A 14452-nucleotide genomic window follows, 5' to 3' on the forward strand; every position below is an offset into this window, starting at 1 on the left:
CTTCTTCCCAAGATTATTATCAGAATGAGGTTACCAAGTCTCATATAGAGTATGTTTCACATCATGATCAAGTGTCTTTGCTTGGTTGGAAAAGGAGGATTTTTCCATTCTGTGGGATACAGATTTAGTCCAGAGATGATGAAATAAATGTCTCCAAGCTGCTTTCTGAATACCACTCTTCTGAAAGTACTCATAGAGACTCATAGAGACAACACACAAACCATGGACCTTTTGGCAGAGTTGGGGAAGGCTGTAGCCTATGTACAGCTAAAGGACACAGAATCAGAGTAAGGGACTCATGAGTTTTTAGTCTTATTTAAGTAAATCTCATGTGATGGCGCAAGGCAGAAAAGTAATTAAAAACGAACTATTCTGGTGGAACCAAGAGCCCTACCCTGGTGACCTCCCTCTTGGCTCCTTCAATACCCGCAAGGAACTCTATGGTATTCTAGGGCATTGTGGAGCCTACTGGTAAACAATAATCTAGTGAAATTCCATTCTTTTGAAGCAACAAGGAAATGTAGGCTCAGCAAGAAGAAACCTGTACAAAGTTATGGAGTTCCTGACTGACAGACTTCAGAATACAATTCATTCTTTAACTTGCATAATGTAAAGAGTTGGTAGAGGCACTAGAAAGTTCCTTGTCTAGATCTCTCACAGTCACTGGCCCCTCTTAGATTTCAAAAAAAAAAAAAGTGCTGATGAACTTTGCCATCTGAGCATGAGGGTAATTCTTTACAAAAAAACAAAGCGAAGGAAAGAAGAAAAGAAAAATAAAGCAAAAGAAAGGAAAGAAAAGAGTTATAACAGAAAGGTCAGTTTGATTATTGGGATAATGTTAGAACTCTGGCTCTCCCAGCTACAATGCTTACGCTGCCTTAATTGATTTAACTTCTCTGCAGAACGTTTTATCTAAGACACCTCAGAGTACTTACTGTTTTATTAGAATGCAAAGGGTTTTCTACAATGATGTTGCAACCTGGTTGGAAAAGGTATCAATCAAAATGGCAATAAAGGTCAGAAATAATCTTAATTATTAAGAAAACTCCAACTTTCTTGGTAAAGTAATTCCTCATTGGCAAAAACACAGATTTCAAAAGCCATAGGATAAAACATGTGCATGGGCGTTTCAGTGTGCAAATGTCTATCATTACACTCCATGATTTGTCTCTTTAGCATTAACTTTGATCTGGAGGGACTTAGCTACTTAGTTATACGTATGGTACCTATTAGGGCAGTCAGCATATGCATCCTTGTTTTACTCCCAAGCCATGCTACAAGGATTCTGAGAAATTATAACATAATAGTAGCATAAACTTTCTTTCTCTAATTTTCTCTTGGTGGATTTTAGTTTGCTATGGAATCAGTTTCTCCTTTGGCTGTTTTCTGGGTCATAATTCACCAGTTTGAGCTTTCTGCTTCTGAGTTACATTCTAAATGAGACTTGCAGCTTTCCTATGGCTAAGTCCCATTTTCCTACACTGAATTCCTGACAACCAATGATTCTTAAGAGCTGTCTATCTTTTGACAGGCAATATTTTTTTTCTGATTAAAAAGAAACCCTGTTATTCTTCTGTAATTATTTTAGTTGTAGTGATCCCAACTTCCCCCTCCTTTTAGGCATAGATTTACACTCAAAATAGGAGGAGTGTCAACAAACCATCAATAAACCTTGTTGTTCCATCATGGCTTATGGAAAATGAAGGGAATGCTCCCAGCTCTTCCTGAAATACATTCAAAACAATATTGACTGAGTGCTAGCAAAGTATGCTTGCTTCTCTGGCACTCAGGAAGTTTATGTCTGACTTTAATTCCAAATGAGCACGCGCCATCAAACCCAGACATTCCGATCCACAGCAAAGTCCCAGTGCTTGGAGGGATCTAGAAACAGTTTAGCCTTTAGTTGCTTTTCAATTACTAGAGATTCTCTTATTCTGCTTAACTCTCTTCTCTAGCCATACAAGCCAACTATAATTTCCTTGTTCCTACAAGTAGAAATAAGAACAACTAACATTTCTGTAGTGCTTTAAGTGCAGGAAAAGGAAGTGGGAAGCCTACTAGTGTAGATAAGAGGTCTGAATTTAGATTTCTGTCCTCCTTTCTCCCTTGCCATATTGATAATGCACTCCTAATCATGAGTAGTCAGACTGATGGGTTTATTATGCACCAATATATGCTAGCTACTCAGTCAGCAGCTAGACCATTTTAATGATGAACTCCATTTTCAAAAGAAACAAAATTGCAAAAGAAAATAGCATATCATGGAGGCATATGCTGAACTAATGTCATTTCTTTTTGGATAGTGCTACTGGACTGGTAAATCAGAGAATGGCATAAAGCACATCAGGATTTCAATTAGGCTTTTATAGTATTACTCATAAATGTTTAGACAAAATGGATAAATATGAGTAGAATGATAGTGTTATTTTTTGGTTGGACAACCATGTTCAAAGAGGGGTGATGACGAATTGTTGTCCAGGTTTGACAGTGTTCTATAAAGGGCTTGCCACATTGATATTTGACCTTTTCCTGACTGCCATTTTTCCCTAAAGATGGGGTCCTAGAATCAATGATTTTTAAATCTCCACAGATAACTCCAATGTGCAACCAAGGAGATCCACTGATATAGCATCTGTGGTTCACATACTATACTACATATTGTTTTTAGCAGTAATATCAATAACTGTCTTCCAGAGATCCAATCTTTGATACAGCTTCACAGATGTTTAAAGTAAGGCGTAGAAAGAGAACACTTAAAATTTATTTTAACTTGGATAAAGATTTGGAACATTACCATAAAAGGTGTTTCAAAGTGTCTAGTAGGGACTTCAAGTGGATGTCATTTTTTTACATATCACAAATAACAAATTCCATCAAAACCTGTTGATAAGAATCACCCCATTATGTGTAAAAGCAAAGTTAATAAAGGGGTACACTCTGGGTGCTGAGAAAACAGACCAAAGTTTTGTTTGACAAAAATGATTGTGTCTCCTTACTTAGAATCAGGTTATTATAGTAACAGTTTTTTAAAGTCTTCAATTAACAAAAAAGCTGATGATATCAGCAGAACAGTAACATTTGATTTGTATATCCACAGGGAAAGTTAGATTTTTAACCCCGGTCACTTTGGCAAAGAGAAGGAACAAGGTACTTAATTATTGGAGGCTGCACTAAAACTGTCTATAGGTCACAGAACAACATGTCCAAGGCCAATTATGTTGAGTACAAAGACTTCAGGCAGTGGGGGACAGTAAGAAGCTTGTGTCCTCTCTCTCTGGAAGGATACCAACCTCATAGCATCAGTACAACTAATGACTCTCTGACCTTTAAAAGGCATTTTATGAACAAATTACGTCAATTAGTATAGCAAAATTTACATTAAAAAATCTCAGCTGCCTTCTAACTAAGGGGAAAAGTAGTTAATTCCTTGCATCGACAATATGTTAATAGGCAATATTCATGAAGGTTCTGCTCAACTGGAACTGATACAAAAGAGACAGAAAAACCCACAGTGAAACATAAATGACCTTGAAATATATAGCCCCAGATTTCACCTTGAATTTCTTCTGTTCAGTGTTACCTGTTCATGGTGATTGTACTGAACTGTGCAAAACCCTCCATTCCTTGAGTAGATGGGTGTACCACTCTCATGAAGGATATGTTCTTAGGAGAGTGCTGAATCCAACCTCCCTTCATGAATAGGTAAAAAAAAAAAAAAAACCTCTAAACATCCTTTCTCTGTTTTTCCTATCTTACTACTTTACTATCCATATATACATTTTCATATATATATATATATACACACACACACATACATATATATCTTACAATGAAGTGGACACTGTGCTAGGTGTTATTCATTTAGTTTCCATGCTAATGCTGTAAGATAGACATAGTTCTCATTTTACAGATAGGAAGCAGGCTTAGAAAGGTTTTAAGTAACTTGCAGACAGTCACAGAGCTTGCAGGTTATAGAGCCAGGACACACCCAGATCTGCCTGACTACAAGACCAAAATTTTTCACATCAACATGCTACCCTGTACTCTACTACTCTGTCTTTCTTCCACTTCCTTCCTTCTAACTCTTTCCACCTCAAAGCACACATTAGTGGATGGGTTGTAGTGTTGGGAGGATATTAAAGAAAGGACTAATCTGGCACTCTTTTATACTCCTCTTAAAGCTCTTGATTATTTTCTATTTCCCCACATATGGCCTGGGCACCAGGATCCAAGAAACTGCTGCTCCCTGTGGGCTCATGCTAGATCTTTTTTCTCTCCAATCTCCCCATGGTTTCAGCGACTACATTTTAAAGATTCCATATAAGGGCATATAGCCTGAGACATTGTGTTTCCTTCAAGAGAACATTAGGAAAACATATTTGAAATCGAAACCAAAAAAAGTACTGCTGATGCCTAGAAGAGACAAAATTGGAATAGGGCTAGCTCTATATGGGCTTGTTGATTGATTAATTGAAAGTTGATCACACATACAGAGAGTAATGAGCAAAGTTAGAGTAAATCCTTATCAGTGGAATTCAACAGGGTGGTCTTTCTGACAGGTCTTTTTGTTGCAGACTTAATGTAGGCTTCCTGAACCTTGTGGTTTGTTAATCTGCAAGTACTTGTTTAGATATCAAGCGGTGGAATCTAAGATACAAGCTGTTAATTATGAGTTCTAATCCCAGGCTAGAAGATGCCTATAAAGATCAAAACCTGTTTCCTTTTTTCTAATAATAAGCAGCCTAGCTAAAGAGAGATCAATTGTAATTGGGGAACTGAAGAAGGTAATAAATCCATTACCGAGACTAGTTGTTTTACAGAGCCATTTGTTTAATCCTTAAAATTTGCAGGTTGTAAATTACTCATTAGAAGGCAGAAAGCAAAATAGCCACAATCCATTTAGTGCCTCCAAACTCCAAAGACTTAGGGGAGGAAATCCATAGAAACAAGACGTCTGATGTGTTCTTTCACTGCGATTTCTTAATGGGCAAAGGTGGTTAAACAATAAGGAAAAGCCCATGTAATTATCCTGATGTGCTGGAACACAGGTCAGGGGTGGACTTGATTAAATCCATGGAGGGCTATCCCACAAATGGTGGGAAAATGCCCCTTCTTTTCCACTTAGCCCTGAAGGCAGCTAATCAATGTGCACATCTCATTTCCAGATTGTTTCATGAGATCAGAGAAATAGCCTATAGCATTCATTAGGGCATTCCCTCATATCTGTTGTTTTCTAATCAGCACAGGGAATAAAACAAGAGGCCAAGTATCAGAGAGGAGTTAGGAGACAGCCAGGAGCAAGCTGTCCTCCTCTCCATACATAGGGAATGCTGCTCCCAACTACAAAATGTTTAACTGCAAAAACAACTAGACAGTTAGTTTATAGGTCTCTTTACATGCATAGAAAGCCACATATATTTGGTTTGCATATGGATTTTACAAGCTTTATATGAAAACTCTTAACCATTTACTAAGAACAATGTTTTTTTTTTTCTTTTTGCATACCAAGGGTATGATTCAATTTTACACTCCTAGTGGTAATGATACAGGCAATATACAAGATGCCGATGATACTAGCACTGTGCATGAATTTTGAGAGTAGAATTTGAATCCGTGCATATTTTCTTTTTTAAACAATGTGATGCCTGTTATATATACAAAACACAACTTCTGTTAATAGCTCACTGCTGGGCTATATACAACAAAATATCTATGGCTCACTTCTGCACTGAGTAAGCATTTCTTTCATACCTCTTTCCCTTTCTCCAAATGATCAACAGCACATCTCCAAAATGAGATGATAGGGTTAGGTTGTGAAATGAAGTTTTTCTCTTTGCAGGGATAACAAGATCACGTGAAGATCAAATCTCTGATTTTGTGGTAGCAAAGTGAGTTAGCAAATGCAAACGTTCCTATCATTTTCTACTTGACAATCTAATTAAGTCTGTGATTTCACCAGGTTAGCACTATGTCTATCCCTGTGTTCCATTCAATACCCACCAAGCTGTTGTTAATCGATAAATCATTACTGATAATGAAGGAAAATCCAATTTAAAAACTACAGCTGTTCTGGAAATGCATTTATTTACTTTGTTAAAGTAATTATAAAGCAAGTGTTTTTTAGATTGATCATTTAACCATGCCATGTAATAAAAGTACTTTCTCCCCACATCTCACTTAAAAAAAAGCTACATATACTTTACATTAGAAAACTATACTAAAGACCCTTGTCATTAAAAATACAATCAAAGCATGTTAGAAAAATGTTAAAAGTCCTAGCCAGAATAATCAGGCAAGAGAAAGAAATAAAAGGCATCCAAACAGGAAGAGAAGAAATTAAACTATCTCTTTTCCCAGATGATATGATTCTATGCCTAGAAAACTCATAATCTCTGCCCAAAGGCTTCTAAATCTAATAAACAACTTCAGCAAAGTTTCAGGATACAAAATCAATGCTAAAAAACTTAATAGCATTTCTATACACCAACAACATCCAACTAAGAGCTAAATCAATAGCACAATCCCATTCACAACAGCCCTAAAAAATAAAATACCTAGGAATACAGCTAACCAGGAAGGTGAAAGATCTCTACAACAAAAATTACAAAACACTGATGAAAGAAACCAGAGATGACAAAAACAAATGGAAAAACTTTCCATGTTCTTGGATAGGAAGAATCAATATTTTTAACATGGCCATACTTCCCAAAGTAATGTACAGAATCAATACTGTTCATATCAAAATACCAATGACATTTTTCACAGAATTAGAATAAACTATCCTAAAATTCATGTGGAACCAAAAAAGCCCCAATAGCCAAAGCAATCCCAAGCAAAAACAACAAAGATGGAGGCATCACATTACCTGACTTTAAACTATACTACAAGCCTACAGTAACCAAAACAGCATGGTATTGGTACAAAAATAGACACATAGATGAATAGGACAGATGAGACAACCCAGAAATAAAGTCACACACCCACAACCACCTGATTTTTGACAAAGTCAACAATAATAAACAGTGGGGAAAGGACTACCTATTCAATAAACGGTGCTGGGATAACTGGCTAGCCATATGCAGAAGATTGAAATTGGATCCTTTCCTTTCATCATATGCAAAAATCAACTCAAGATGGATTAAATACTTAAATGCAAAACCTAAAGCTATAAAAACCCTAGAAGAAAATCTAGAAAATACCATTTTGGACATGGGCCCTGGCAAAGATTTCATGATGAAGACTCCATAAGCAATTTCAACAAAAATAAAAATTGACACATGGAACTTCATTTAAGTGAAGAGCTTCTGCACAGCAAAAGAAACTATCAATCGTGTAAACAGACAACCTACAGAAACGGAGAAAATATTTGCAAACTATGCATCTGATGAAGGTCCAATATCCAGCTTCTATAAGGAACTTAATAAGCAAAAATCAACCCCATTAAAGAATGGACAAAGGACATGAACAGACACTTCTCAAAAGAAGATATACATGTGCCCAACAAGCATATGAAAAAATGCTCCACATCACTAGAGTAATTCAAATCAAAACCACAATGAATACCATCTTACACCAGTCAGAACAGTTATTATTAAAAAGTCAAGAAGGGGCTAGGCACAGTGGCTCATGCCTGTAATCCCAGCACTTTGGGAGGCCGAGGCAAGTGGATCACTTGAGGCCAGGAGTTTGAGGCCAGCCTGGCCAACATAGTGAAGCCCGTCTTTACCAAAAATATAAAAAATTAACCAGGCATGGTGGTACATGCCTGTAATCCCATCTACTTGGGAGGCTGAGGCACTAATAACTTGAACCTAGCGGGCGGAGGTTGCAGTGAGCCAAGATCATGATCATGCCATTGCACTCCAGCCTAGGCAACAGAGCAAGACTCTGTCTCAAAAAAAAAAAAAAAAAAAAGTCAAAACATAACAGATGCTGGCGAGGTTCAGGAGAAAAGGGAATGCTTACATACTGCTGGAAGGAATGTAAATTAGTTCAGCCACTATAAAAAGCAGTTTGGAGACTTCTCAAAGAACTTAAAACTATCATTCAACTCAGCAATCCCATTACTGGGTATACACCCAAAGGAATATAAATCATTCAACTCAGCAATCCCATTACTGGGTATATAATCAAAGGAATATAAGTTGTCCTACAATAAAGACATACACACGTGTATGTTCATTGCAGCACTATTCACAGTAGCAAAGACATGGAGTTAATTTAGATGTCTATCAACAGTGGATTGGATAACAGAAATGTGGAACATATACACCATAGAATACTATGTAGTCATAAAAAAGAATGAAATCATGTCCTTTACAGCAACATGGATGCAGCTGGAGGCCATTATTCTAAGCAAATTAATGTAGAAACAGAAAACCAAATGTTGCATGTTCACTCATAAGTGGAAGCTAAACATTGATACACACAGACTCAAAGAAGTGAAAAATTGACACTGGGGCCTACTTGAGAGTGGAGGGTGGGAGAAGTCTGAGGATCTAAAAGCTACCTACTGGGTACTCCATTCATTACCTGGGAGATGAAATAATCTGTACACCAACCCTAACAGCATGGAATTTACCCTTGTAATAAACCTGCATATGTACCCCCCGCGAACCTAAAATAAAAGTTGGAAGGAAAAAAGAATTAAGTGAGAAAAAGAGAAAAAAAAAAGGTAGTTGCTCTTTCTAAAAAAAAAAAAAAAAGAAGAAGAAGAAGAAAGAAAGAAAGAAGAAAGAAAGAGAAAAGGAAAACTGTTGAGACAATGTAAGATAAACTTTAAAAAGTTTACAGTAAATTTGAAAAATATAACTTGGTGCTTTTATGTTACTGGTCTCAGAAAAGAGCCCATTCTGGTCACTTTCGGTGGAAGCTAGAAATGATATCTGGCCTTTCCCCTTTGCTGGGAATAAAGTACCTGACTTCTCTTCTGACTTACCCTGAGTGGATTTTCATTAAGGTAAGGGGGTTCACCTTCCACCATTTCAATTGCCATAATTCCCAGAGACCAGATATCAACTTTCGGACCATAAGCTTTTCGAGTCACCACCTCAGGTGCCATCCAATATGGGGTTCCCACCATAGTGCTTCGTTTACTTTGCTCAGGAGTGATCTGGGCACAGAACCCAAAGTCAGCTGCAGAGAAGAAAAGCCAGTTAAAATAAGCCCAAATTATTTTCCTTTTCACAATATATCACTTTCAGATATGGCTGTATCTTCCTTTGTTACACACTGAGTTTCCACAACTGCCTAGCTCATACCTTTTTGTTAACTGATGTCTCAGCTGGTCCTGATTTTAAGAAGGTCTGAAATAATTGACTAATGTGATGTCATTTTTACTAGACTTCCATCTAATTCCTCCTCATCACTGTTTTCTCAAACTTACAGAATTTTTCAGTTTCCTAATTAGGTAGTTGTCATTTATTCATTCCACAAGTCACTAGAAATTCTGAAATATTAAATCCAAAAAATGTGGTCACAATAATCAGGAAGTGTTAGAAAAATTCTTTACTTCAAACTGGGCTGTAACTTCTTTCAAATAAATCACTTTCAGTAACCATTATCTTCTTAAGATACACCATAAAAGAACAGAAATTCCCTGATACTCTAACACCACCTGAACCAAAATACCTACTCAATTTAACAGAGCCATCCATCCCGAGAAGAATATTGTCACTCTTTATATCTCTATGGATCACCTGGTTTGAGTGCAAGAAATCCAAAGCTTGCAGGCACTATTAAATCAGAAAAAAAAGTTCTAATTATATCACAAATAATTTTTTAATACTAAGTTTTGTTTCTAGATAAGTTTGGGGCAGGGATATAACTTTATTTTGTCCAGTGGAATCGATTACTGAATGCTTTAACAACACCACTTTAAAGTCACATTACCATTTACATCAATGATGCCACTTAGCATTATACATGCTAAGTATGATGGCTGACACATCAGACTAGGACATGAAGAATGATAATGTGATAAATAGCACCAATCCTTAATACAGCCAAACTAACCAATTAATATACTTTGGCCCAGTTACTTGGATGATTCAGCTTGGTCTTCTACAGCTGTGGTAAGCTTCATTGTACATGGTATGATTTGATTCAGAAGTTCTGGAGTGAAACCCAGGAATCTGCATTTAAAACAAGTGCCCCAAAGTATTTCTAATGGGTAGCCAGGTTTGGGAACCACTCCGAGGCTATGAAGTAATAGGCAATTGTTTGGAAATGCCTTTGCAGTGTAATGCTGGAAACCACAGGCTCAGGGTAGTAAGTTTGATTTATGGCATGAATAGAAAACATATATGTTTGGTGGATATGTGGGGTGGGGGAAATGATAATGAGAGGAGAGCAAGGAAGGAAGAAATTTAAGTGAACAACTTAAAAAAAAAAAACAAAGATTAGCTGATATCACTTAGTTTTGTTTTTCTATCATTGGTTTTCAAGTTTCAGTGAGTCAGAGTTCCTACTTTTGTTGACAGAAAACCTCACCAAAATAAATGGGATAGCTTATAATGCCTAAGATGAGACTCCAGTAAAAAGTGTGTGTGTGTTTTAATAGTCAACATAATAAATGTAATAACATATCTTTAATTTAGTTTGAAGCCCCTTAGGGGTATGACACTTACTGGAAAAGAGACAGATGGTCAGGCCCACTGGGGCGCTGTAAAGGAAGTTCAGATTGTACTGTGAAAGCAACCGCTTTCTGGGCTGAGGGAAGACCTTGTTTAAATTGCCTTCTAAAAATGATGAAAATATAACTTATTTTACATGGCTCATATTACACATGCAAGATAAAACAAGTATCATGTAAAAACTTCCCCAAATTAGAAAGAAGTGTTATGCCAATATCACTGTTTCCCATGTTCACCGAAACTACAGCATGTGGGTTTAGATATGGCACCTCACGAATGACATAATGGAACTAAAAGATTCACAAAAGGCAGCTAAAATAAACAAGGGGCTCAGGAGGGCGATGCTGGGGAGTGCTATTAGGACAGAATTTAAATTGAAGTTGGCCTCTCCAATTGTTTTCAGTGGAAAAGTTCTACTATTGTTACTTTAATGACATAAACATTCTGAATAATCACAAACGAAGAACTGCCAATTTTGGTGTTCTTCTCAGCTGGAAATGCTCTATTTGCTTACCTCTCTGCAGACAGCTGCTATCTGTCCTTCATCCATGCAGGTCTCTGTGACCACATCAGTCAGAGAGCCACCAGCCAAGTATTCCATGACTACCCATAGTTCATCACCCACCAAGTAGCTATAACAAGAAAAGAAAAGACTTTGCCTTACGACGCTAAAAAACTGGGGACTCTGATATTCTCAGGCCTCAGTTCTGATAGAAGTCAACTCTGAGTTGTGCCATGCCTGTTACCTTTCAGAAGGTACTGAGGGGCATACCCCAAGTGATCAAATATGGAGCCAAAGGTCATCAGAGCCCTATAATTCAGGCAAAGAGAGCATGAGGTTATTCAAATCACCTGACACCATCTGAAGGCACTTTAGCAGTATAATCAGGTCTCTCTGAAACCTTGCTTATCAAGAAAGATGAATTATAGGAAATGGAATGACCTCAATGTTCCCACCCTGCCCTAAGACCCATGTCAATGTGAAGCAAGATTTTCTATTCAGTATTGTTCAAACTGTGGTGTCCATAAAATTCACCTGGAAAACTTGTTAAAAATAAAACTTCACAGTCCAGTCCTCATCTTATTATTTATGGAAAGCAGCCTAGAATTCTGCATTTTTTATAAGTGCAAATGCATTTTTTTATTTTTTTATTTTTTATTTTTTGCAAAATTACAAACACAGAATGGCTTTAGGTTACTCTGTTGCAGGTGGTTCCTAAGTTACACTTTAGGAGACACTGATCAAGACTGTAAAATCTGTGGCCAGGTGGAGTGGCTCATGCCTGTAATCCCAGCACTCTGGGAGACCAAGGTGGGTGGGTCACCTGAGGCCAGGAGTTTTGAGACCAGCCTGGCCAACATGACAAAACCCCGTCTCTACTAAAATACAAAAAATTAGCCGGGTGTGGTGGCGCACACCTGTAATCCCAGTTACTTGGGAGGCTGAGGCAGGAGAATTGCTTGAACCTAGGAGGCAGAGGTTGCAGTGAGCTGAGATTGTGCCACTGCACTCCAGCTGGGGCGACAGAGCAAGACTCTGTTGGAAAAAAAAAAAAAAAGAAGACTGTAAAATTTGACCCTCTTTTCTCCCAGTTTTTCCTTCTTCTGTAACATTGGTCTACCTGGCCCAAAAAGCAGAAAACAGTATTTTAAGCTTACTGAGGTATTGAGGTTGAAGACCTAGATTTAATTTCTTTGTATCCCCTCCAGAGAACACAGCACAGTGGTACTAAACAAACTCTTTTTGAAATTGAATGAGACAGATGTTAACCACAAGTGAAGAGTTAGTGCTGCTTTTAAATACCTATTTATAACACACTGTTAATACCACTGATGAAAGAGACATTAATTACCTGGTTTAGGAAAAAGGTTTGAGATTAAAGTCTGAATTCCCTAGACCTCACTGTCAGTTAATCACAAAGCACCCATTAAAGCCATTATAGCGGGCCATGGTAGTCAGCCTTCTTCACTTAGACTCCCAGAAATTGTACTGGCTCCAAACAAACACTTGATGTAACGTTTAAAACACCACTACTCCTTCCTATATGCAATGGTCTATTTTCTGCCAAAATGGAGCTGTGATTCTCAAAATGAAATTATACAAACTTCTTTTATTTACAACCAAGACCATAAAATGTTTCTTCAAGTGTCTGATATGTGGACAAAGCTAAATGAGTGCAAGTTTAGCAATAGATCTAATACTCTACTACATTGTAGCATTTGAGAAATATTTGCAGAATGACTGTTAAATAAACAAATCCCAAATAAAGTAATTTGCCAAGAAAAAATGACATCCCACAAAGAATACAAGTACATAACGAGACAAAGCACTTACCTATCTAAATAATTAACAATATTAGGGTTCTTATTTTCCCTCATGACCAGAATTTCATTAATAATTAATTCCTTCTTGGGTTGCTGTTGAAGGTTCATCTGCTTTATGGCCACCTAAATGGCAATTAAAATACAAGAATTAATTACAATCATTATGATAAACATGAATATTCATATTTTGGGGGACACAGAGTGAAACATACACATCCTTTATTTACTAAGCTCTTTCCCTGTGCCACAAACTCATGCCCCCCACTTTTTTTTTTGGTTAATCATGGGTAAACCACTCACTTCAGAGGCTTTGGGCACCAATGAAGTAAACACCTATCTCAACCCAGTGCTACCCATTTTTTTTTAGGCAAAGTTGCTATCAAAGAAGATAAGTGATAAATACGAATAAAAGAAAATAAAAATCAGCATTGAACGTTAGCACTTACTTCTTGTCCTGTTGCAATGTCTAGTGCTGTATAAACAGTACCTGATGCCCTGTGAAGGTGAAAATTATCAAAAGAATAAGCAATCAAGCTGTTACCAATATATTTTACTTGAAATAAAATGTAATTATTTTGAGGGGAGGAAAATTAGCAAACTCAAAATTAAAGTATGAAGAAAAGGAACAACCTTTTAAAAAATATTATTGTGATAAAAAAAACACTTCACAGGAGATCTACCCTCTTAACAGATTTTTAAGTGCACAATATTGGAACAATCTTTTTATACAGCAAACACACCTGAAACAATCACAACGTATCCCTTGTGGTGGAGTAGGAACTCCAGTCAGACTTTCTGGCACCAGTCTGACTGTCATGCACTATGCAGTAATAAATTGAACAAAATGGCCTTGCTTCTTTTAGGAAACTCCTGGAATCCCCTAAATATTTCTTGAATCTTGTAATAACCAATATTGCAGGCCTCTGATTAAACTGAAGAATAGTGTAGGAAAGAAAATATCATCTTTTACTTAGGCAAGTATAAATTAACCTTCACTTTTACTATAGAAACAGAGTGGCTCTTTTAATATATTTCCAATTTTTAAGACTATCTTCATCTAAAGAATCAATCTCTCTGAGTGCTGTACTGTACTACGGCTACATGAAGCAATAGCAACATGAATTTACTATTGAGCCATTGTTTTCTTATTTTTACTAAATTTCTCAACAACTTCTATGAGGTGTCACTCCAGCCCAATATTCTTTTAAAATCTATCATTTCTGGGCCTGGTGCAGTGGCTTACACCTGTAACCCCAAAACTTTGGGAGGCTGAGGCAGCAGGATTGCTTGAGCCCAGCAGTTTGAGACTAGCCTGGGCACCATGTTGAGATCCAGTTTCTATGAAAAAATTTAAAAATTAGCCAGGTGTGGTGGCACATGCCTGTAGTCCCTGCTTTTCAGGAGGCTGAGATGGGAGGATCACTTGAGCCCAGGAGTTCGAGGTTGCAGTGAACTGTGATTGTGCCACTGCACTCCAGCCTGGGTGTCTCAAA

The 14452-nt window shown here is 37.2% G+C and overlaps 1 protein-coding gene across 1 annotated transcript in view; it reads right to left on the minus strand.

Moving 5' to 3' along the window:
• The window catches only part of PAK3 (p21 (RAC1) activated kinase 3), a 104536-nt gene that overhangs the window by 15712 nt on the left and 74372 nt on the right, over nucleotides 1-14452 (minus strand). The window contains exons 9-13 of the mRNA XM_023203103.1: nucleotides 13406-13454; nucleotides 12970-13082; nucleotides 11149-11266; nucleotides 9635-9734; nucleotides 8939-9135 (exon numbers count right to left, since the gene is read on the minus strand). Coding sequence (XP_023058871.1) covers nucleotides 8939-9135; nucleotides 9635-9734; nucleotides 11149-11266; nucleotides 12970-13082; nucleotides 13406-13454 — 577 coding nt within the window. The remainder of the gene's footprint in view (nucleotides 1-8938; nucleotides 9136-9634; nucleotides 9735-11148; nucleotides 11267-12969; nucleotides 13083-13405; nucleotides 13455-14452) is intronic.

Source organism: Piliocolobus tephrosceles, chromosome 12, assembly GCF_002776525.5.
Source record: "Piliocolobus tephrosceles isolate RC106 chromosome 12, ASM277652v3, whole genome shotgun sequence".
Classification (NCBI taxonomy): domain Eukaryota; kingdom Metazoa; phylum Chordata; class Mammalia; order Primates; family Cercopithecidae; genus Piliocolobus; species Piliocolobus tephrosceles.